General features: G+C 51.4%; 1 protein-coding gene across 1 annotated transcript in view; it reads right to left on the bottom strand.

Annotated features, from left to right (window-relative positions):
- LOC118178669 overlaps window positions 1-23,508 on the bottom strand; it is a 63,012-nt gene extending 39,504 nt beyond the window's left edge. The window contains exons 1-30 of the mRNA XM_035347391.1: window positions 23,383-23,508; window positions 22,042-22,199; window positions 21,383-21,571; window positions 20,817-20,916; window positions 20,527-20,612; window positions 19,948-20,160; window positions 19,338-19,520; window positions 18,362-18,550; window positions 17,798-17,995; window positions 17,387-17,569; window positions 16,948-17,136; window positions 16,521-16,700; window positions 16,254-16,423; window positions 15,909-16,063; window positions 14,690-15,003; window positions 12,922-13,098; window positions 12,560-12,739; window positions 11,911-12,093; window positions 11,202-11,390; window positions 10,775-10,954; window positions 10,277-10,473; window positions 9,881-10,047; window positions 7,803-8,191; window positions 7,381-7,569; window positions 6,737-6,928; window positions 5,871-5,970; window positions 4,257-4,339; window positions 3,587-3,781; window positions 3,319-3,378; window positions 3,067-3,195 (exon numbers count right to left, since the gene is read on the bottom strand). Of these exons, the coding sequence (XP_035203282.1) occupies window positions 3,067-3,195; window positions 3,319-3,378; window positions 3,587-3,781; window positions 4,257-4,339; window positions 5,871-5,970; window positions 6,737-6,928; window positions 7,381-7,569; window positions 7,803-8,191; window positions 9,881-10,047; window positions 10,277-10,473; window positions 10,775-10,954; window positions 11,202-11,390; window positions 11,911-12,093; window positions 12,560-12,739; window positions 12,922-13,098; window positions 14,690-15,003; window positions 15,909-16,063; window positions 16,254-16,423; window positions 16,521-16,700; window positions 16,948-17,136; window positions 17,387-17,569; window positions 17,798-17,995; window positions 18,362-18,550; window positions 19,338-19,520; window positions 19,948-20,160; window positions 20,527-20,612; window positions 20,817-20,916; window positions 21,383-21,571; window positions 22,042-22,171 (5,089 nt within the window). The 5' untranslated portion in view covers window positions 22,172-22,199; window positions 23,383-23,508. The remainder of the gene's footprint in view (window positions 1-3,066; window positions 3,196-3,318; window positions 3,379-3,586; window positions 3,782-4,256; window positions 4,340-5,870; window positions 5,971-6,736; window positions 6,929-7,380; window positions 7,570-7,802; window positions 8,192-9,880; window positions 10,048-10,276; window positions 10,474-10,774; window positions 10,955-11,201; window positions 11,391-11,910; window positions 12,094-12,559; window positions 12,740-12,921; window positions 13,099-14,689; window positions 15,004-15,908; window positions 16,064-16,253; window positions 16,424-16,520; window positions 16,701-16,947; window positions 17,137-17,386; window positions 17,570-17,797; window positions 17,996-18,361; window positions 18,551-19,337; window positions 19,521-19,947; window positions 20,161-20,526; window positions 20,613-20,816; window positions 20,917-21,382; window positions 21,572-22,041; window positions 22,200-23,382) is intronic.
- Window positions 23,509-23,634: the final 126 nt, after the last annotated feature.

Below are 23,634 nucleotides of genomic sequence, written 5' to 3'. Positions count from 1 at the left end.
AGCTGTATGTGTCCCTACACAGCCAACCTGCTGAGCCTGCAGCAGTGCTGAGCTGCACACCCTTTGTGGCTGTTGCCTTACACGCAGTCCTAAGAGAAATACCATCAGCAAAGAACCAATATTTATGTTTGAGACAAAAAGGCTTTTGCTAAAGAAAGTGCTAACAGTACTGAAGATCTAAAGATCAACGTTCAGTTTAATGCGTCAAGATTTCCTGACAGAAACGAGCACACAGCTTTGCAGAACAAGGAGGTCAGGATTTCGGTTTCGGCAGAACCCCACTGACAGCTAGCAGGGGTGTATCTGCAGGACAACCACTGCTACAGCCCCAAAATCCTGGGAGTTAAGGCAGCAACTCAGCCCAGCAGAGATGTTTGTGTCTCCTTTACAACCTAATTGGGTGTTTCTGTGTTTACGGTGATTGCTCTGGCAGCAGGGCTGTGCTGCTAGTGAGAAAGGAAATATGCGGTTGTGGAAACTCCTACTGTAACCGACTGTGACACTGCGGAACTGCGAGCAAAATTCTGCAGAAAGGTTGAAGGGTTTTGGAAAATAACACAGCCTCGCCCCGAGCCTGAGCAAAGGCCGGTGAGATCAGTAGGGATTCCTAACTGGATTCATGCTATTAGAAGGAAACTAGTGAAAGAGAAAAACTCCGATGGGAAAAGCAGCTATAGGTATTGACCAACTCTTGTACAAGCAATTTTCGTTCAGTTTCTTGGAATGTTAAAACTTATCACAATTTAGCAAAACACATTTTGTATGCGTACCGAGGACGTCTGAAATAGCTTAGCCTTTGTTTTAAACCAAAGTTAGAGTCCTAATGAGTACAACCACTGCAGCAGGCACTCTGAGAACATGGTGATGGGTTTGCATGGCTTGCACTTAGCAGGGGTATTTTCTTTCAAAACAAAACCAATGTATTTAGACAGTGGGATCCCACTGAACTGCCTGCGGTTTATGTCTGCAGCTAGGCATCAGGAAGAGCAGCATGAGAAAGTTGTCTGTGCAGCCATGCAGATAAGGTGCAAACGCTTCCTGGCAGGGGATTTCTTCCCTGGGTGTCCCTTTGTCATGGTGTCACCGAAGGAGAGAAGCCACATCCCGCAAAGTGCTCCAAAGCTGCAGGGCAATCTTTCTGTGCTCTTGCCATCGTGCTTCCCATGGGCCATGTGCGCAGCCTGAGGGAAGGAAACGCTCACATGAAGGCTGACCTGGCTGGAGGTGCAAGGAGAGTTAAGCTATTAAGCTTTCTGCCTGGTGACTCCTGCCCAGAACTTTAAAGAACACCGAAGCCACCTTCAGACAGGCCCAAGCCATTCCCTCCCTCGAACCTCAGAAGCTGTTTGCAGGCTGTGTGCCACTTTCCCTGTCTCACCACTTTCTCCTGCCTGCTGGCACCGACAGGCTGACTCCATAGGGCTCCTGTTTTGGGGCGGGAGGCCGAGTTCCTGAAGCACAATGCAAAGCAGTGTTTCCCACATTGCAGCCAGTTTTAGAGCGTATGTCAAGCTGCTGCTTTTACACAATCTCCTGTAGAAGTGCCAAGAACAACAAAAGAGTAGAAAAAGCAAAACCAACAGGAAGAGGTTTTTAGATCTGTCTTCACTCTGAAGGCATATGATAGAGCAATGCAGACATTTTTAGGAAATAAACAGGACAAAGTTTGCCCCTTTCCTTCCTTGTTGCATTATTTAGGACGCTTTCAGCCTTTGCTTGTTACTACCAAAGGCCCAGTGTCCCCAGACTTCTTCTCTGTTAAGGGCTCTGAAGCCCTTCTTTGGAGCCCTGTCCATGCACTGATACCACTGCAATTTCATTCCTGCACATGCATCTGCGAGCGCCCAGCCATGCAGCCCAGTTCCCCACGTTAGCCCGGTAGGTTGGCTTCTCTGGCTTCCTGTTTAGCAGTGTAGGCAAATACACCGAGTTTTTGGTCAAAGCTAGCCACCAGCCTGGTGATACTAACAGGATGGAGCAGCACTGTGTGGAAAAAAACAAACTCCTTTGGGAAGTGACACAGCAAGGGGCAGATCCCTCCTGGCCATGCTGTGCACAGGGGCATTTCCACACCCAGGCTTCTCTGACCACCTTGCCACGTTCCTGTAGCAGCCCCAGCGTGCACGGGGCCATGCACAAAATCCCCACAGTGGGGGACAAATTTTCCCTTTGTGACCCCAGAGACATGGCTCGAGGACGGTCCAAGTTCACACCCGAGAAAGGCTTCTCATCGCATCTGTGGCTGTGCAGGAAACCCTCCAGCGGGCAGTATGTCTGTGTCATTCCCAATTCTATGCTCACGCTCCCACCCTGACACTGCTTCCAACACAGCCGACACTCACCCGTTTTACAGGTAAAACACTCCTTTGCAACGAATGGGAAATCTGTGGTAGCAGCACTTCTGCCACGTCCGGGTTCTCCTGGCTGCCCACGACCGTGCTGGCGTGGAACAAGGTAAGCGTTAGCTGGCTGCCTCACGCGGCCCTGACGGGGACAGAAAACCCAGCGCTCCTAAAGCTACACGGTATAGCACTGCTGGTTTTCCATACGACAAAAAATGGGTCAAGCAAAATCTCTAACAACAGCAGGGCAAGGAAGCAACTGACACATGAGAATGCATCGCAAACAAAACAAAGCTTCTTTAAGACACGGTCAGTGCAGTCAGACTGAACTTTGAACCAGATGCCCAACCAGTAAAAAATACAAATTACCCAAAGAAAACCTAGAGAAGATGCCAAGAAGACAAATAAAACACTCACTTCCACAAAGTGCTGCAACCTTAGCCCACTTTATGCTTTCAAAGCAGCCAGCTTGGGGGAGAATGCCAGAGATCCCCATGTACTTTGGAGGACACAGAGGTCCTCGGCTGGTTCCAGGAGAGTAGTAGCTTTGGGTTTTGTAAAAAGGCACAACAAATCTGAACGCTGAGGTAGCACAGCTCCCTACCACAGAAGAGAAACATGGGAAAGAGTGAAAGCTCCAGATGCAGGACTGGAAATAAACCCTGAGCCCTGTGAATGAGCTCCCCGAACTCCTGATGAGTCTCAGGAGATGAGCTGGACTCACCTCGTGGCCTGGAGAAGGAAGAAGAATGGGAGAAGGAGTTGCTGCTTTGGAGTGACTCCTTATAAAGGCTGATTTTCATTTCCTTTGTGAAAACCCTTTTATCTGTTTGGATGCCATTTCCCTGGGAATCTGAAAAGAATGAAGATCACAGTATGAAACTCCTTGAATGCCTTTTTCATATAAATGTCATAAAGGGGCAAGTTAAGTCTGGAAATGTGGGGCTTAATTCAATGCAGAGTCATTTCAACTCACTTTGGGGAGGAGTGCTCCTTTCCACTTCTTTTGCTCCAAGTTTGACAAATGTGCTTTTCTCTGTAGTAAAAAGAACAAGTGTTGGTAAAAGTTCTCCATTTCAGGCAGTTCACTCCCTACTCACTTAGCAGCACTGCATTTTTTCTTTTTCAAATTGCAATATGACTCCCAGTTGACACATCTTATACTAAGCAATCACAGTATGTTTAGCTGGTGCATACTAAATACTGAACTCATGTTACAAGTCCTAAACTCCAGGGAAAGTCACCTTTACATTTAGGCGCTGCTCCACTCCAGACCCCGTTTGTTTTGTCTGTACTTGTACAGTGGATGCTCGCTTTTCCAATGAGTTGGAAGCCAGAGTCACAGCTGTAAGTCACTGTTGAGTTGTAAGGAAATTTTTCTACACCTTCACCATCGTGCTTCCCATTGCTAATTGGAGGAGGTGAAGAGCAGGTAATTACTGCATGAAAGAAGGTCGACATGAGTGTTGCTAAAAGCAATGAAAATGCAAAATGTTTCTTAAGAGTTCACCTAAGATTTTTGAAGAGAATAAACCTTTTGGACAAGTGAAGATGGGTGACTAGCACTACCCTCTGTTCTGATCATCTCTTTTGTTTCTAATGGGTTTCTCCTGCCAGTTCCTTCTCTCTCCCCGTGTCACAAAAATAAACAGGCAGCTTGCCGTGGGCTAGAGCCCTAGAAATCTCATCCTATCACCCTCACTGCTAATCGTAGCTCATGAGAAAATATTTTGATTTTGTGGGAACAAAACTGCTGAAATGCAGTGTCAGCAGCAAAATGGATATTTCTCAGCTGCAGTGATGGTGACAGATCTGCCACATAACATAAAGACAAACAAACCCTCCGTGAAGGTAGGCTTGTACTAGACCTCAGCATGCAGGATCTGCTGAAGAGGAATATTGCATCAGTCTTACATTCACAGGTTGGAAGTTTACTCCACTCAACATCATCTCCTTTCAGCCAACACTGGATGAAATTCCTCCCATTTAGTTTGTACCTGAGTGAAAATACAAGAGAGAAATTTGTGTAACTGCCCAGAAACTGCGAACATTTTCCCCTCAGTACCAGTGTGATCAGGAGCGGAGAAAAGGCAGCTTTAAAGCAAGCAAATGTGCAAAAATGAGCTGGGTAAAAGCAGAGCTCCTTCACCTTGCCCTCTGCTAGGATCCTCGTTAATCTGCTTTTCGGTGCCTCTCTCCTTTGACTCAACGCAGAGCGCTCCTCCCAGTGCAAGGAAGGGAGAAGCCGCAGCCAGCGTCCCAAAGCAAGCACAGGGAAGGTCAGGCAGGGCTGTGGCCAGGCGTGGATCCCCACTCAGATGCACTGGGCTCAGATTTGTTAGACCAGGGAAGCCTGAAGCCTGCTCAGCCCCTGCCTGCTGCTCTGCTCGTGGCAGAGTTGTTACCGAGGGTAGCTGGATCTGCTGAAATCCTCACCACTGGCAGTGTCCCCTCCTCACTTGCATGTTGCTTATAAGGCTGTAGCTGTTTGCCAGTGTTGCCAGAAAGACAAAACCTGCTCAGCTCATCTCTGCAAATATTCAAACACATCCTCTGTGCACAGCAGGGACAGGTGGGGAGCAATATGAATCTGCATTTCACTATAGTGGCTTCTGGATTTGCTTGCTGGAAGGTGACACATCTTGTCCTGACAGCACTGACCCCTTCCCAGATCTCTGAATTTTCAGAATGGGAGGATGTAATTCATCATTTGGATACCAGTGATAACATCTGATACTGCTTCAAGGGATAACATTATCCCTCCACCCTGATGGGTATTTCCAAAGATGAGCTGAACCACAGAAGGGTGGAACGTGCTGTCATTTCCCTGAAGTCCACTCTAAGGGAGTATTTGGAGAAAAAAAGCTCTACTGTAATTGAAACAGCTGCATGAAAGGACAGAACGAGCCAGACGATGCCAGCAAGCTCTTGCTAGAGAGGAAAGCCCTAGCTTTTCCAGCCCTAGCTGAATACTAGTCAGGGGTTTGGGAGCTCAATTTTGCAAGTCTGCAAACAGTGCGTGTGTGCCCTGATTGGGAGCAGGCAGAAAGAATGACTCAGAGAACTGACTAATGGAAAGCGTGCTTCACTGCAGTTTTCTAGCCGAGCATCCAATAAGTTTTAAAATTCATACATAACCCCTTCTTATTCAATATATCACAAATATGTTAAGTTGAAATATTTCAAGTAGCCTGTTTTGAAGCCTGTAGGTACAAACTGATGCCACAACTAGTCCTGTTGGGACAAATAGCCTAGGGCAGTTGAATTTTCCCTGGATGACACCTGAAGGAAAAGGCTGCCATAAACTCAGCTCCCCACCCCTGTGCTCCACCTGTGTCTCATTCCTTCCCGGCACAAAGCTCGAATTGAAGGGAAAAGCACTCAGCTCTTTGCTTGGAACAGCGCTGCACCAGGTTTATATTGAGAAAGAGCACCCAGCTCACACGAACAGGTTCATAGCCTGAGCCCTGGGCACGTCATAAGGCGAGAGCAGAGCCTGCAACCCAGCACCAGGCCCCCAGGACTCACCCTTCATCGCAGACCACGCTCGCTCTGGCACCAAACAGAAAGTCCTTCAGGGCGAGGGTCCTGCCCCTGGGCAGCGCCGGCGGCTGCCCGCAGGACTTCTCTGCAGGGGAGCAAGGCCAAAGTGAGCGGCCACGGCTGCTGCCGTGGCAAGGAATGCTAACGGGGGGCAGACCGAGAAGGTTGCACCCGGAGGTAGCAAAGGGCTTCCTTTCTCTCAGACACAGCCGAGCTGTGCAGCCCCAGAAGGGCTCCACACTCGCAGCCGACACCGGTAAGCACCTCGCAGGACGGCAGAAAGGAATATTTGCAGAGAGATTTCCTTTTCGATGCTTTGGTAGCAAGTGAAAAATGTGTTGCTGCCACATCGTCTGTCTTAATGTGATACGGATTTCATCAGGAAATATGCTTTGTCTACATTCTGAGGTTCAAGGCTAGAAATACTCCCTGCAAATTGATGTTTGTCCTGTGCATATGCTGTGTCCAGATGTGAACATTATGTGAAAATGAAAACAGATCTTTTCATGCCAACAGAAAATAAATAACACTCTTGATACTCTCACTGCTAGGTCTTAAAATCATAGAATCACAGAATCGTTAAGGTTGGAAAAGCCCTCCAAGATCACCTGGTCCAGCCACCCTCCTACCACCGATGTCACCCACTAAACCACGTCCCTAAGCACCACGTCCAACCCTTCCTAAACACCCCCAGGGTGTTAAAGGTTAACGTCAAGGAAAATCCACCTGCTTTTGGGTTAAGCACACGGCTGCTGGGGTGTAATGCAGCGCACAGGCAAGGAGCAGGTGCCTGTCCCGCAGGCTCCAGCCCTGGGGGCTGCTCACCGACAGGCAGGGGCAGAGGTACTCACTGCGGCACAACTCAGCAACCTCCGACCACGTCAGATTTTCAAGACACGTGCTGGTGAGGGAGCTTTCCGAGATGTTCTTGTAGCCGGGGTGGCAGATGTAGCTCACAGTGGACCCAATAGGGAAGAAATTTATCCTCTTGTCCACCTCGGACAGGGCAGCAAACTGTAGCCTTGTCGGGGTAGAGCAGCTCACTGGCAATTAAGGAGAACAGGTCTGAGAGCTGGCCAGCAAGAGGCGTGCAATTCAGAGCTTGTAATTGCAGAAATGCTCCTGCTACGGCGCTTTTGGAGAGCTCTGCGTGTTCATCACAGATTGTCTCTTCTCTCTTACCAGCTGCAACCCCGCTGAATGCATCCATAGCAAAGTGCGGCTCAGGATGCGCACACTGCACAGGCAAAGCCGTCCGTAGATCAGAAGCCATGCGCTGCAGCCCCCCATGAAGCCAGCCCAGGGCCAGCACAAACAGTGGCCCCAGGGGCCCCACTTAACCCATCACCAGCAGGAGCAGACCCCGCGCCCATCGGCAGCAGCTAAAGGAGGCGGTTTTGCACCTAAGGGTGCCATTGCAGAGCAGCTGCACAAACGCTTTAACTAAGCAAGAGAAAGCTGAAGTGGTGCTGCTTTGGAGCAAGGGAATATTTACGGCCACAGGGCTCGGGCAGCTGGGACCAGCGGGGCCCGGGCAGGCACTGCACTGTGTCCACCCGCCCGGGGATTTTGATGGTGCCTTCGAGGCACACGTAGGTGACCCTGGATCCAACCGGGAAGCTGCTGGGCTGCTCGGCCACGGACGGCTTGGAGTGGGCCAGACGGGGTGGGGGCCCACAGTCACCTGTGCAGGAGAAAGCCTCTTTGGGTGAGGATCCCATTCCCCATTCCCCAGCGAGCATCCCAGGAGGGCAGCTCTGGATTTCCCTCTGAGCAAAGGCACCGTGCTGGGCTGCATCCCTGGGAGCACCACGGCTTAGGGGAGGTGCCATCACCCTCCCCAGCCCCCAAGCAGCGAGGGGGGAGCCGGGCAGGTCTCACTGCTCCCTGCAGTGCATCCCATGTGCCCATACTCACCACGAGCTGCAGGTGTGCCTAGGAGCCCCAGCAAGGCCAGGAGCAGCGTGGGGTGGCTGGATCCCTGCCTCATGGTGCGAGCCCAGAAGCTCGAGGTGCCCGGGTGCTTCCCCTGCCCTGGTTCTCCAGGCTTCATCGCAGCGATTCCTGCACTCCTCTGCCGAGCACTGTTGGCTCCCAGAGGCTGTTTCTGAAAGCTGAGATGAGATGCAGCAGCGGAGACGCAGCCAAGCCTGTGAGGCAGTGGAAACCCGTCCAGAACACACATGGAGCTCAACCCTCCCACAGGGACAAGGGGTGTAGCCAAGGGTGGTGAACAGCAGTCACCCAGGGGGCCCAGGCAAAGCTTCCAGGTCCTTCTGCCCCACATGGGGGCTGGGGGAGTAATTCAGCCCTTCTCTTTGTCCCGAGACTAGCAGCGAGCCCTGACTAGCACGGTTATACCAAAACCAAACGTTACCAGGGCAGAAAAGCCCTCCACCCCTGAGCTGTAACTAAGGCAGAAAAATGCCTGCTTAGTCATTTGCAGGCAGGTAACACAGCACAGCTCCTCCATGTTAGTGAAATGCAAAATAAAAATGTTATCCTTTTTCCTATTATTGTATTATCTGATATTTTTTTCCTAACTGCCTGAGTCAGGCACTGTGAAATTAGGAAGGGCTCTGAGCGGATACATCTGTGCACTGACTAACACTCTGAAACATCCCCTGACGTCTGTTAGGAGCAGTCCAGCACACTGCTAGAAACACCCAGCTCACTCCTGCTTACGCATTTCGAGCACCGCCCGTGGCGATGCTCTACCTTTGTTTGCAGCCAGAGGTGTGCAGGGCGTGGGAGGAGCAGGGTGCAGCACCCCGGGGTGCAGCTCCGGCAGCGGGGTGTCGCACCGCAGGGAGCAGCGTGGCTTTCCTGGTGACACCGGGCTCTGCCTCCCGTTACCGTGTCCCCTCGCCCCCCCTTGGTGAAGCACGGGATGAATTATCGAGGCACGCTTCTGTGCATCCTGTGGGAGATGCCATCCCTGGGCGTTGTGCGTTGGGCACTAGTAACCTTGAAAGCAGTGCTGGTAACTCTTAAAAGTGTGCGACTCATAGGGACGTACTGCTGCAAATCTCTTGGGCAGGAGCTGAGCACCTCCTGGCTCCTGCTGAGCCCCGCTGCTGCCCGGTGCCCTCCCCAGCTGCCACGGCTCGGCTCTCGGCCAGAAGGACTGCTTAGCCACAGCAAAACCCTGCTGGACCTACAGCCGCTGTGAGGGATTACAAAACACACATGCTTACATCTCTACTTTTATCGTACCCCTGAACAGAAAGCCAGATTCCTTCACCACGCAGGCACAGCCAAAGGATGATTGTTTATTGATAAGAATAACCATTGCTGTCTGATTCTTTCCACTTAAACTTACAACATCTATTCTTAGCATTTGCTTGCCAACACGGATGTGGAAGATGACACCAACCCAGCTATCTGTCAAGAGCAGCACCCTGCGAGAACCTGTTGCCTCTTTTAAAACCCAGGGACAAGCAAATAGGCTTTGCAAGCCTCCACTAACACCCTTAAATATAACTGCCCTTAGCTAGATGAATAGAAGCCGTGACCTGGGTCACCAGGAAATGACACAGTTAAATATTCACTCCAGGGCTATTTCTGGGCAGGCGAGGTGTGCTAACGCCTGGCAGCGGGCAGCAGGTTGCTGCAGAACCGCCTCCAGCAGCCGGCAGCTCGGCTCCACCAGGAGTTTGCTTCCCTGGACTCCAGTTTCACTGCCCTTGGCCTAGCACGCTTTATTCCATGACTCAAGGAAGCTCAGTGTAACATCTTATTATGCTTGCTGAAATGAAAAGTGAAAATGGTTTGTTATATAGCAAATCAAGCTTATGGATTTAAGGAACAGAGCAAAACCCTCCCTGTGCTCTAGCACCTAGCATGACAAAAGCAACCTCCCAGACATTGTTTATTATTTCTCTGGTTCTGTGTATACAAGCATGAACTATGAAGTCACTGAGAGTCTTCTTATTGATGCTCTGACTGCGTGAACTGTGTCCAAAGGACAGGTAATTCATTACAGTGCGTGTTACAGGACATCCTTATTCGAGAGCTCGAGTTCCACCTTTAGTTTTTGAATCTCCAGGAACAGTTTTTGTACTTCCAGCAGAGTTCTCACTTCCTCCATAGGCACACCGCACTCAAAGGCCATTTTAATATGCGCAACCTCTTCACATACATCAGCATCTCCTTCCTTCTTCTGCAAAAAAAGTGGAACAAAAAGCAGAGACAGGCGTGTATGATTGCACGGCGGTGGATGGAGATCCAAACCCTGCAGCTCTGAGGCCGTGCTTCTGCCCAATTTATCACGCGTTGCCCTACTGCAGTCTGCATCACACATCATGGCAATAAAGCCAAAGCTTTTAAGAGGTTCAGACCATTACTTTTCATATTACGAATCAGGCAGAAACTCAGACCATCACACTTACACATTTGGGCAGTGGTGTCCAGTTGCCATCAGCCAGGCACGTGGCTGTCCAAGCGTCTTCAAAAGTGGCGGGTCCATCACCGAAGTGGTACCCATGAAGGCACTCGAAAGTAACAGTCGTGTTTGCTGGGTACCACGTTTTACCGTCACTGGGGTTTTTCAGCCTTCCATTGACAACTTGCGGTTCCGGACACTGAACTGAAAGTAAACCACACAGCAGAGGGCAGCACAGCCAGGGGATCATTGTCACGTCGGTAGGAAATAAATATGAAATTAGTGAAGAATGAGTCAGTGCAGGTGAACTTAAATCTACAGAGCCACAAAACCAAACATTAAGGCAAAGTTACGTCCCCAGGCTGAGCAGGAGGGGTTGATGAAGGACAGAACAGCCCTTGAGAGGAGAAAGCAATAGAGGAGCCGTGGCAGGAGGCACCACCGTGCCGTGCTGCACCCCGATGCCTGCACATCACCGGGGCTGTGGTGCCAGGGCCAGACCCACCTGGGACGCAGGAGGGCAGCGGCGGCTGCCAGGTGCCGTTGGCCGCGCACCGGGTCTGAGCATCGCCGTGCAGCACAAAGCCTTCATCGCAGGAGAATCGCATGGACACTCCGTAGGGGAACGTGTGTCTCGGCGGAGCCATCCTGCTGTGCTCGACGGCGGGCCTGGGGCAGCGAACCACTGCGGGCAGAGCACGCACAGCTGCGTCAGGCCAGGTGCTGCCCTGCTCCAGGACAAAAAGTGGGGCTCGCCCTGAGCGCTTTGGGCACCCAACGCAGGAGAACCGGTGTCTCCTCTCCCCACACCAGCCCAGAGGCACCAAGCTCACACCACAGCCTGAAGGGGATGTAGGAGCTGCCAGCAGCCCTGCTCCGAATCCCCCTGCGCACCCAGGTCCCCTGTGTGACCCCATGGGGAAGCGACTCACCCCTGCACTCTGGGGCAGGGCCGCTCCACACCAGGTTCACTCCATCAGTGGAGGTGCAGTAGATGGACTCGTCCCCGATGAGGGACAGACCCGCGGCACAGCTGTACTTCACTTCGTAGCCATAGCGGAAGAGCTCCGACCTCGAGGCCGTGTGCTGCCCGCTGGTGATTTGGGGAGGGGGGTCACAGACTACAAGAGAGAGGAGAAAAGAAAAGTTAAGATGTTTTTCAGTTCATTTCCAGAGGGAGAGGTTCTGGCAGTACCAGGAGAAGCCAGTTCTCTGTATTATGCTTGGCCAGGCTCTGCTCAAAGTCTCCCTGCTTCTTGCCAGGTTCAGCCCCAGCTCTGCTGGTGCTCCCAGACGGAGCAGCCACGCACCCTCACCTGCCAACCCCACAGCACAGCGTGGGTCTCCATCCCCTCGGTTCTCTCGTGGTAAATGATCCTGCTCATAAACTGTGTCAGGGATTTGCCAGCATTATAAACCCCTTGAACAGTCCCCTAAGAAAATGGCTGCAGGTTCATTACTTAACACCCTGATTAGAAAGCAAATACATTAAAGCCATTTAATGCTGGGACTTGGACCCCTTCTACCATAGCCTCCTCCGAGCAGAGACTCCAGGTTTGTGTGATTTTTCTAACTGCTCTTCCCCCTTGCTATGGAGATGCAGTTCCCAGCTCCCCCCAGGCAGACACCACTTGGACTCACCCTTATCGCAGAACGGAATGGGGGGGCTCCACGTCCCATCAGACCCGCACTGAGCCCACTGGCTGCCCCACAGCACGTAGCCAGGGTCGCACTGAAAAGCCGCCTGGCGCCCGAAGGTGTACTGGGCATCCTTCACGTTGATCTCCTGCCCGTGGCTGATGGCGGGGTTCGGACACTGCACCACTGAGGAACACCGGCATGAGAAAGGTTCACGGGATGGGGTCAGACAGTGCTCGCAGGACACATCCACACCGGGGTGTTTCCCACAGTGGTGGCTTGCTAACCCAGGGACCCTGCCAGACATCCCCAGCCAGCCCTGACATGCTCAGGGACTGCAATTACGTGCTAACAGCCATCTCTCTTGGAAGGCAGAGCAGTCTGAACCCCGTGATTAGCTAGAGATGGCACTGCAGGAACGATGTTGCTGTCATTGTTTGAAAGACTAAATGACTAGAATAAGATTCAGATATTTCTTTTCATCCATGCCACCCTTTGAACGGCAAAAATATTATCACCGAGAGCCAAAACACTGCTAAATAGCACTGAGCCTTGTGGCACTGCACCGCTGGTGGCTGTTTAGAAAATTATGGTATTTCCCCACCATTAAACGTCTGCTTTGTTGGGGAGGCAAAGAAAACGGGGCACTTACTCTGGCAAAGCGTTGGGATTGCGGACCAGGTGAAGTTTTTGAGACAAGTAATTGTTGGAGATACGTCGGGGATCAAAGTGTACCCGTTTCTGCAGAAGTAGGTGACGGTCGAACCGACCAGGAACTCGCGCTGAGGGCTTCGGTCGGCGTAGCTGAGAGCAGGAGGTGAAGGGCAGCGACCTAGTGCCGGGGCAGGGACCAGGAGGACACTCAGAGCCACCAGGGCTCCCTTGGACCCAGCGGGGATAAGGCTGAGCCCTGCCTCTGGCAGGACCCAGCCCACCCCAACACATTTTTAGCAAAAGAAGCTCACACAATGACATGTAGGAGATGAACTAGGGAGAAGAGGAACCTGCGCGTACCTGGGACACAGGCGGGCACCCGTGGCTGCCACCTGCCGCTGGCCAGACACCGCACGGTGCCGGTGCCCGCGGGGACGTAGCCAGCGTCGCACTCGACCATGGCCGCGCTGCCCGAGGTGAAGTTCTGCACGGGTCTCAGCCGTCCGTGTGCGATAAGTGGGACTGGACACTGCAGCGCTGCTGAGCAGTGGACAAACAAGGACTTTGCAGGGGTGATTTTACTGATGGCAGCTGTGGTGACCCATGGTCACTGCACCCCCACCTGGTAAACTGTTCAGTTTAGCAACAGCAGCAATTGAGGCAGAGAGATTAAGTGTTAATAAGCATGCCTGAGAAGCCGTCATCACCAGGCCTGCAGAGGTGTAGCCCTTCCCTCACTCACAGACAACTGGTGGCTGTTTCTGCCCATTCCTAACACCAATTGCTCCTGCAGGTTGGGGTACAACTGAGCGGCACACCCTGGGTGGGTGACCCCACTGTGCTGCCCCCAGCTTTAAGGTAAATGAGAGGCTCACAAACAGTGCTTAACCTCCAGCCCATGCATCACTGATGCCCAAACAAAAAAACTTCTTTGGCTACTGTACCTGTCATCAGAAACATCCTGGGGCTGGTCACAAACTGTAATAACAGAGCGAAAGCGAAAGGTGGATGTAACTGGGGTTCCTTATGCCTTGTAATAAAGGCCAGCAGGTCACCAAGACTCAGGGCTGCTCTGTTAGAAACAAACCTGGTTCACACACTGGGACAGCAGCACCAGCATACCTGCCCTCGATACCCTACCCAGGACTGCACTCAGTGGAGAGTCCCCAAACCTGCTTGTGTCTTCCCCAGGTCTCAGCTTAGGTATCAGCACCCCAGTGGTAAGGTTTGGCTGGGACAAGGGGCTTCTGAGAATCACCACGAGTTAAAGAAAACAGGTGTAAAGCAGTGCTCAGCTGGGAGCAGCAGCTGCACAAGGCAGAGGAGGCAGTGGGGAACACTTAGCACAGCAGAGCAGTTTCCTATAAAGCCTGTTTTTAAAGCAAATGTCAACTTCCAGACAGAAACCGCGCGTTATTCCTCTTCTGAGGGTCATTAGCGAGCAAACCTCCACTTCTCACGCCTGCAGCCAGCCCGCGGGATGCACGACAACAAGGGGCCAGCTGCCTTCAGGATGTCTGCAGGCTACCTCCATGCTTAGGCATCAGCCTCGTTCCTGACCCCGCTCAAACTACAAACTATGACCCTTGTAATTAAATGATATAAACTATTACCTCTTTTTGACTCTCCCCGACTTACCACCATCCTCATCTCGAGCCTCAGGACATCCTCTCACCCTGGGAACAACTTCTCAGCTACCACACAGAGAAGCGAGTCCCAGGCTGATGTGCTCACTGCAATAAAGTCGTGAGCTTCAGCCCATGAGAAGCTCAGCAAAGGACCTGGCCCTGGGCTATCCCGGAGATGAGCTCACAGCCCCTGAGCTCCCTTACTTCTCAACAGTGCGGGCTGGGGGGATCCAAACTATGGGAAAGCATTTGGGAATTTTGGGTGGCTCTTTGCAAGCATCCAGAGGTGCAACTGAGCGGAGAAATATGCAGTTGGCAGGAGCCACTGGGCTCAGGGCAGCTTTGCAAGAACATCAGAAAGAAATCAGCAGCGCCTCCAGCCCTCTGGGGACCGGGGAAGGTCTCCCGTTGAACTTTCCTGGCCTGATTATTCCCCATTGGACCAATAAGCAAAGCTGAGCCATGGAAGCAAGGGAAGTGGGCAGGGGAGCGACACTCACCGAGACTCCCAGTGGGCTGCAGCACGAGCACTGCCGCTGCCAGCAGCGGCCCCGTCCAGCTGCGAAGCACCCGCATGGTGCAGGAGCTGCTGGGCGAGCGCCGACTGTGCCGGGGGAAGGCGAGGAGCCCCGGGGAAGGGGAAGCAGCTGTAGGAAGTCGGGGCCAGGCCAGGCAGCCACGCCGACGGCAGCACGCTGGTGCTTCTGTCCTGCTCGGGGTGAGGGCTGCCCTCCCTGCATCCTCCAGCGAGGCTGTGGCAAGGGAGGGAACGCTGCTCTGCCTTCTTCCCCGGTGGGGACAACAGGGAATAAAGCTGTTTTGTGGCTAGAGCAGCTCTGCACCATGCTGGCCCTGTTTCTGGAGCAGAAGGAGCCACTGATGGGTGCACAGGGCAGGGCTGTGTGTTCCCTTTGCCTTTTCACCTGTACCCAGGAGGGGCAGTGGGACAGGCAGCAGATGGCCTCACACACCCTGTTCCAGGCAGCCCTGTGCTCGGGAAACAGCAAGACTGTGTCTGAGCAAGCAGAGAGTATGGAACGTGTCCTTGGTTTAGCACAGAGAGGACAGAGTTATTGAAAACAAGACACAGTTGTCATTAGAACTGCAGCTTTATTTTAATCTGGCAGTGAAGGAATACTGCTCCGATCACAAGATCCATGTCAGTGGAGCACTTCCCCTTTGCTGGACATTGCAGAAATTAAACTGTAAAGAAAGTAGCAGCTGAAACTATTTCCAATAACTGCTCTTGGTGCAAGGGGACACACACAAAGAAGCAGCAAGTGGCACTTTTGATCAGTCAGAACTGTCCTGCTTGGGAAGAAAACACGGCATTCTTGTTTTGCTAGAAAACAGGCTTTGAAGATTTCCTCATTGTACCAGCTCTGAAGGCTGCAGCTAATTAAGCAGTTAAATGCTTGTTCACAGTGATGCACATAATGTACGTGAACAGAGGCTAACAAACAGATCTAAAAGTAAAGCTTTAAAGTGTATGAAGTGATGTATAAACCTAATCCAGTGAGCTGTAGCAGAATGAGCCAAAAGACTTTCTGACTCCTTTTCTGAAAAAAAAAAATCTCTTTCCTTACTGGCTTTTTTTTTTTTTTTTTTCTGGCTACTTAAGTATTAGCATGAATTACAAGGTCATACAAAGTCCTCGGTCAGCATATTATTCATCATGCAAAGGAGGTGGTTCTCACGAAATCAAGCAGCCACAGTAGTCAGCTGTTTCTTCTGTTTCCCAGCTCCTTCTCCAGCTTCTGGATCTCCAGGTACAGCTTCTGCACCTCCAGCAAAGTTTTCAGTTCTGTCAGAGGAACACCGCACAGGAAAGTTTCTTTGATTTGAAGAATCTTCTGGCATGTGCGAAGCGTTTTCTGTAAAAGATCCAAGACAGAGGGTGTGAGGCTGCACGACAGGACCTACGCAGGACGCATCCCCCTCCTAATGCAGCCCCGCCACCCTGCCAGCCCTACTGTAACGAGGTGCATTAATGAAGTCTGACCGGTGCTGTTCCAGGCTATGAATGGAGCAAAATGCAAAGCCTGGGCAGAAAGTGGTACTCACACACTTGGCTGGTGGTATCCACGTGCCATCAGCTGAGCAGGTGCTTGGTGCATTTTTTAAGTGATAGCCATCACGCTCACAGGAGCTGTAGAGGATGTCATTCACCTTGTATGTTTTCTTTGAGGAAGGAAAATCTATATCCCATTCTTTCTCTGGCAAGGAACAATGAACTGGAAGGAAAACAGGTGGCAAATATGATGTAACAGGAGGAGAAAACACCCTGCCAGCTCCAGGGTGGTTGATGCATGGTGCCAGGGCTGGACCCACCTGGGACGCAGGAGGGCAGCAGCGGCTGCCAGATGCCATCATCCGTGCACTGGGTCTCAGCATCGCCGTGCAGCACAAAGCCTTCATCGCAGGAGAATTTCACGGTCACCCCGTAGGGGAACGTGTGTCTCGGCGGAGCCATCGTGCCGTGCTCAACGTAGGGCCTGGGGCAGCGAACCACTGCGGGCAGAGCGCGCACAGCTGCGTCAGGCCAGGTGCCACCCTGCCCCAGGACACAAAGCAGGGCTTGCCCTGAGCGCTTTGGGCACCCAACGCAGGAGAACCGGTGTCTCCTCTCCCCACACCAGCCCAGAGGCACCAAGCTCACACCACAGCCTGAAGGGGAAGCAGGAGCTGCCAGCAGCCCCGCTCCGAATCCCCCTGCGCACCCAGGTCCCCTGTGTGACCCCATGGGGAAGCAACTCACCCCTGCACTCCGGGGCAGGGCCACTCCACACCAGGTTCACCCCATCGGTGGAGGTGCAGTAGATGGACTCGTCCCCGATGAGGGACAGACCCGCGGCACAGCTGTACGTCACCTCCGAGCCGTAGGGGAAGATCCCTGATCTCGAGCCCGTGTGCTGCCCATTGGTGATTTGGGGTGGAGGGTCACAGACTATGAAACAATGAGAATTGATACAAAATAAATAAAATAAAAATAATGTGTGATTGTTGCATTCAGGTGAGAACCAAAATCACTTATCCAAAGGAAAACACATGTAGGGTCGCTGCCCAGCTTCTTGCTGGGTCAGGCTCCAGCGCAGTCCCTTCCACCAGCACCCCTGTGCTCAGCACCCACCCAGGCAGCGCCTCCTGGGGGAAGGCACCCGGATTTCTCCTTGGAAATGCTGCTGCCGTACTCGTACCTTTGTCACAAAACGGTACCGAGGGAGCCCAACTCTGGTCAGCTTTGCATTCGATCTGCTCATCGCCTCTGAGGACGTAGCCTTCATCACACACCATTCTCACGCGGGTCCCAACGCTGTAGTCGTTTTTGCTCTTATAAACCTCTTGCCCATGATCAATAAGGGGCTGTGGGCAATGAGGTTCTAGAAACAGAAGAAAATAAAGGATTTCATCTATTTTCAGAAAGAACTCCAGTGAAGAGGCTTTCCACGGAAAAGACAGCTATCATCATCTCAGGCCGCTTGTAGATTTTTGCGCACATTTTTCCAGTGATGGTAGCAGACAGGGACACTGTACAGAGTGACCCAAATCTTAGCTGAAGTCAGCGATAAGCAGTCACCCAGCCAACACGCCTCGCCAGCGCTGCCTACCTGCAGTGCACTCTGTTACTGCCGGATCCCACGTGCCTTTGTTCGTGCACCGAAGCGCAACGCTGCTGCCATAATCCTTGACAGCATAGCCTTCGTTACACACGATCTCGACGCTGTCTCCATACACGTACTTGCCTGTTTTGTACCACTCTTTTACATGCATTGCGTTCCTGACAACTGGATCCGGGCACCTAATTTCTGAGAAACGCCAAACATTAGCAAGGGAGAAATCACAGCAAAGACATCTGGATGAGAGCAGATCCATTTGAGGCAGAAGGCTCTGTAAGACAAACGGATGGCCATTTTCTGACACTCATAGAGGAATTTTTATTTTCTGGGCGCACACACCCTCCCACAAAAGCTGATGGGCAAGGCAGACCCTTCAGGAGCTCTCCTGGACACACATTGCTCCTCTCCTGGGGGCCCTGACAGCTGCTGGTGGAGCAGCACCAAGCCAGCCCATGCCTTAGACATGGCAGTAAACGAAGCAGGTTGCAGATTATTTATTTGGGAAGGGCTTTGCCCAACCACACGGGAAACGAAGCTGAAGGGACGTGCACTCACTGTTACAAGGATGGGGAGTCTCAGACCAGGTCAGGTCTGGCAGGCATGTAATGTGTCGCATGTTTTCTCCGGGGCTGAACTCGTAGCCCGTCTCACACTCATAGGTAACCGTAGTATCAGCAGGAAACAAATTGCCCGCGAGTCTCGCTTTAACAGCCCTAAACACATCGGGAGGGTCATCGCAGCTGCCTAGGAGCGAAATCAGCAATTTGAAGACGTTGCCAGCAATAAACCAGTGATGTCCGTAACAGCATGTGGCAAAAGAGGATTTGGGGAAAAATAGGGGCTCACACTGTTCTTTCTGAGATCCACTTAAGACAATTGCCTGAGTTCAGTAATGCTGGAGAGTGAATGCAATGGAAATAAATGAAAATGTACAAATAGTTTCAGACCGGACAGTAATTTACACTACTCTGTTATAATGAGGTGCGATTTCTAACAAAGTTTATACTGTGTGAGGCTCTGCCTTCACCTGCCAATGACCTTTAAAACTATTTAGTATAGAAAGGTCAGCTTAGTCCCTTTGAATTCGACTGAGAAGTGCTCACCAGCTTGAGCAGGACAAGACTTCAGGTTTTATGGCCCGAAGTTGTAAATTCCTACACCTACATTCCTATATCATCTCCAGCATGCTGCCAGGAAAGAGGAAATCAAAAGCCACCGTGGTGCAGCAGATTTGCTAAGGAATAAAAATAGAATAAAATAGAATAAAATAAAATAGAATAGAATAAAATAAAATAAAATAAAATATAGTAAAATATAGCAAAATAAAGTAAAATAAATAAAATAAAAAAGTAAAGTAAAATATAGCAAAGTAAAATATAGCAAAATAAAATATAGTAAAATATAGTAAAATAAAATATAGTAAAATAAAATAAATAAAATAAAATAATTATGAAAAATGAAGTCCTGCCAGCTGAAGCTTGGAGGCACTGCTGTCAGCACTGCACGCTCCCCTGGCGGGACGGGCACTCACTGCGCTGGCAGTGCGGCAGCGGCGGCTCCCAGTGCCCGGCCTCGCTGCACGTGGAGGTCTCGCTGCCCTGCAGGGTGTAGCGGAACTCGCAGTCGAACATGACGGTGTCGCGGTACGTGTACTCGGCCCTGTACCCGCTCAGCAGCTTCCCGTTCTCAACCCGGGGGTGCTCGCAGCCCACCACTGCATCAGAGAAACGCCATCGCTCAGCCAGCGGGCAGTCATGCTTAAAGGGGAGATTATTAAAAGCATTCTCGTAGCACACATTTGTGAAAAGGGCTGAAAATGGACAGGACAAAGCAGCAGGCTGACATGGTATTTCTGAACTCTTCATTCTATATTCCAGCATTTGTTCTTTAATTTCACACATTTATTAAGGCACATCACAAGAAGAACAAAGGAAAGGCAGCATGCACGATGGCAGGTTTCTGAATTCTTTGCAGGCCTTCTGTTTCGTCCCAAAGCTCAGATAAGTCCCACAAAATCACAGAATTGTAGGCTTGGAAGGGACCTCAAGAGATCATCGGGTCCAACCCCAGAGTCCCCAGCCCCAGGTGCCCTGCAGGCTGCAGCTGGTGCTGCCGCGGTGCCTGGGCACTCTGCTGCTCACCTTTGCACTCCGGGGCTGGCTTGTTCCAGACGCCGTTCAGGTTATCCACGGTCGTGCAGAAAATAGAGGGATCCCCCACCATCGAGAAAGCTCTCTCCCCCCTGCTGGGCGAGTGGCACCGATAGGTGACGGAGGATCCGTAGCTGAAGACGGCAACGTCGCCTCCGTTGTGCTCTCCATTCTCTATTTTTGGAGGGGGTGCACATGGGATTGCTAAAAAAAAAAAAAAAAAAAAAAAAAAAGGTGAAAGACTCTTTTTAATCAAAGGTCTGGTAAGAGAGACGTTGAAATACAACTGAGTGAGGGGTCAGAAATTCAAGGCAGGCCCTACATGCCAGCCCCTGCTCAGCAGAGCTCTGCCTCCCAACTGGGTGGCTTTGGGGTCATCCCTCTTACGTGCAGCTGCTTTACTTCAACTTTTCCACAGGATGACACAGGAACAAAAGCACCAAGAAAAACTGTTTTTCCAGGCCTCACCAGGCCATGAATTACCAAAGCCCTCCGCGGGGTAAAGTGACTGCTTCTCCTTGCATCCCCAGTACCATTTAAATGGCAGCTCAGCTGGGGGACTCTACTTACGCTCACAGAAGGGAAGGTCTCCATCCCACGTAACTTGCCCGTTTTTAAGCACACAATGAATTTGGGAATTTCCAATCAGCCTGTACCTGTGTGAAACAGAGGGGAAGGGATTACTTGTCAAGCTCAGTTTTGATTTTTTTGATTTTACCTAAACGTTGTAAGTCAATCACAACAAGCTGGCTTGATAGCACAGCCCGTGCTTTAGCTCTGCAGCCACTATTGTACAGAAAATTGGACTGGGCACCACCTCGGGGTCACAAGGACCTGTGCCCTAAGTGCTGCCAGCTTACCCCATGTCGCAGCTGTAGTTGGCTATTGAGCCAAAGGTGAAGTGCTCCACTTCCACAAGTCTGCCGTTGGCCGGGTCTCCGGGGTAGCTACATGGCTTGGCTGAGGGACAACAGGACCAGGGTGAGTGCTTTGGTTCCTGAAGGAGCAGGAAAATCCAGCAGGAGAGCAGAAGACCCCTCCAATATTTAACAAGGGGATTGACAACCCTCCTACCCTAAATCCTACCCTGCATCACGACCTGCAGTCAGCCTCTGCAGCCTAAGGGAGGTTGCAGGACCTCTGCCAAGCATTTCTTTACAGCTAAAGGGTTCTCTCACTGACAGTTTGAACTAAGAGTTACTAAGTGCCTGAGCAGAAGAACCTGCTTTTGAATATAGTCAGAGTCAATGGTCAAAGGCAACAGATCTCAGCTCTTGCTGCCGTTGCTGGTGCTCAGCAGAGCATCGCCGGTGCTGTGTCACCCTCCCTCAGCTCCTGCCACCCCACGTAGCCCCTGGGATGCTGCTCCAGCCCAGAGAGCTGACAGCACTTGCACAGAATCAAAATCAACCAAAAATGTACTCACGTGAACAAAAGTCGGTCGATCCTTTCCACCTACCATCGTCTCCACAAGTAAGGCTGGCCCGGACCCTAAGTTTTACATAACCTGGACGGCAGGTGTATTCCACCCTGTCAGAGCTGGAAAATGTCGTGATGTACCGGTAGCTCTCTTTCAGTTCTGCATATGGGATACGTGGCGGAGCATCACAGGAACCTACCAGCAGAAATACCGTCAGAAAGATGTGAGGAAAAAAATGGGAGTTCGGGTCTGCCTTGTTCTGAAGGTCCAGGCGAGGATGCTCTGGTGGCCTTAAAACCCCTTAAAGCTAGAGGCAAAGAGGAGGAAGGCAGTGTGTGACTTGGGACAGCCGCAAGGGACAGGGAAGGAGCATCACCCCAGATGTTCTTCGCTCCTCATCCAGCAGTTTCAAAGGCTGGGGCCAAAGTCCAGACTAACTGCTTCCTATCTCCAACCAGTGCACCTTTTGTAGCTAGAGTAATTTTGCAGCCATTCTGCACAGGAAAGAAAAAAAGGCCAAGGAGGATGGATTCTGACCAGATCCCTGAAATGCAAAGCAATGAGGAAATGAGGAGCATCAAGGTTTTGTCAACCTTGGGAAACAGTTTCCCTCTGAGGGAGCTCAGTTTATCTGACGGACTAGTTCCCCTCTTGCGTTCACTTACCCTGCACAGCCACAACGAGGGAAGCAGCGAGGAGCAGCCTGAGGACAGTGGCACGGCTCCCCAGCCTCCCTGCCCCTGGAGCTGGCATCATCCTCATCCCAGCCTCCCCGCCTGCAGAGCCTGCAGACATTACCACATTCTTTTTCTAAGCCAAGTACCTGTAAAAAATAGCAGAGGGGGGAATAAGGCATTGAGTTTACCCTTGGGGTAACCACAGCTGGTAGGGATGGGTCTCAGTTCTCCGTCTCCATGCAGTGCCCACAGGGCAGGAGGGGAAGAGGTACTGCAGATGCCCCAGCAGGGGACGAGCAGCTTGGCAGCAGCCCCTCTGCACTCTCCTCGCGGGCCCATGACTGAGAGGCAGCACGGGAACAGGGAAACTGATTGTGGATGCTAAGCATCCCGTAGGCTTTCCTCCACTAGTCCTTCGTTCGCATGTGTGAGAAGCTTTTAATTAAAATTTTTAGAAGATAGGGGAAAAAAAAAAAAAAAAAAAAAAAAAAAAGCTTCCCTTTGACTCTAACAAATACTTCACAGCTTGTCAGGTTTGTTTAAGAACACTATAAAGCCAGTAAGGAGTTCTTCCCAGCCTAACAGCCAAACTAATAGCTGCATGGTCATTTGAGTTAATTTATCATTCCGGAAAAAGTCCCCTGAAACTTAAGGACAAAACGTTTTGTTTTAGCAATAAATCTCTGGGAAGCAAATCCGCAGGTGGGAGAAATCCTCCTGCCGGAGTCAATACAATCCCCTAGAAATAAATTACATCCAGAGAAAGGAAAAAATATCTAAGCAGAAAGCTACAACTCTATGCATAAAAGGGTTGTGCAGATTGTCGCATTTTACCAGTTGAAGTAAGGCTCCGAAGCACGCAAGTCATTCAGGAGATTGATTTACAAAATGAAATTTAAGTGCAATTTGACTAACCTGGCTGCGCTGGAGATCAGGCAGAGCTCTCTCTCATTTTCTTTAATCTCTACCCAGGATCATCATTTATGAACCCAAATCCTCCCAGCACTGTGCACAGTCCAAGTGCCTCCCTTCCTTCTGCAAAGGGGGCAGTCTTTCTTGATGCTTTTTACATTGCACAGGCTTTGATCAAAAGTGACTCTTACAACAAATTAGTAACTAAAAGAAAGGAAAGCACCTCATTCTAATCAGGTTACACCCCTATTTTTTCCACCCCTTTGCCCCAAACCTGACACTTCTGGCTTTCCCTCAGTCCTTACCACAGCTTTTGGCTGAATTCTTTCATCCTTGTGCCCACTGGAGCTGCAAGAACGCTCCGACGCAGCTCTGAGAGCAACAGCGCCCGAAGCTGGGTGGATGGACCCATCTTACCTGGGGGTCCGTTTGTGGGGGAGCTGACCAGCCTGGGCTCCTGGGAGGCAGAGGAGCGAGTTCCTCACTGCTGACCCTGACACCGGGCAGTGCCAAGCTGCGGGAGGCGTCGCGCTACGCCTACACGCGCAGAGACGGCCGCACGCAGCCGGGGCCGAGCTCAGCAGACACCGGGCTTGTGCCAGCTCGCCTATAAATTATTAACTCTTCCAAGCAAGAAGGAAGTCGTTTGTTCAGCCTGCAAAACGAAAC

This window comes from Oxyura jamaicensis, chromosome 26 (assembly GCF_011077185.1).
Source record: "Oxyura jamaicensis isolate SHBP4307 breed ruddy duck chromosome 26, BPBGC_Ojam_1.0, whole genome shotgun sequence".
Lineage (NCBI taxonomy): Eukaryota > Metazoa > Chordata > Aves > Anseriformes > Anatidae > Oxyura > Oxyura jamaicensis.
This window is presented reverse-complemented; position numbering and strand designations above follow the sequence as displayed.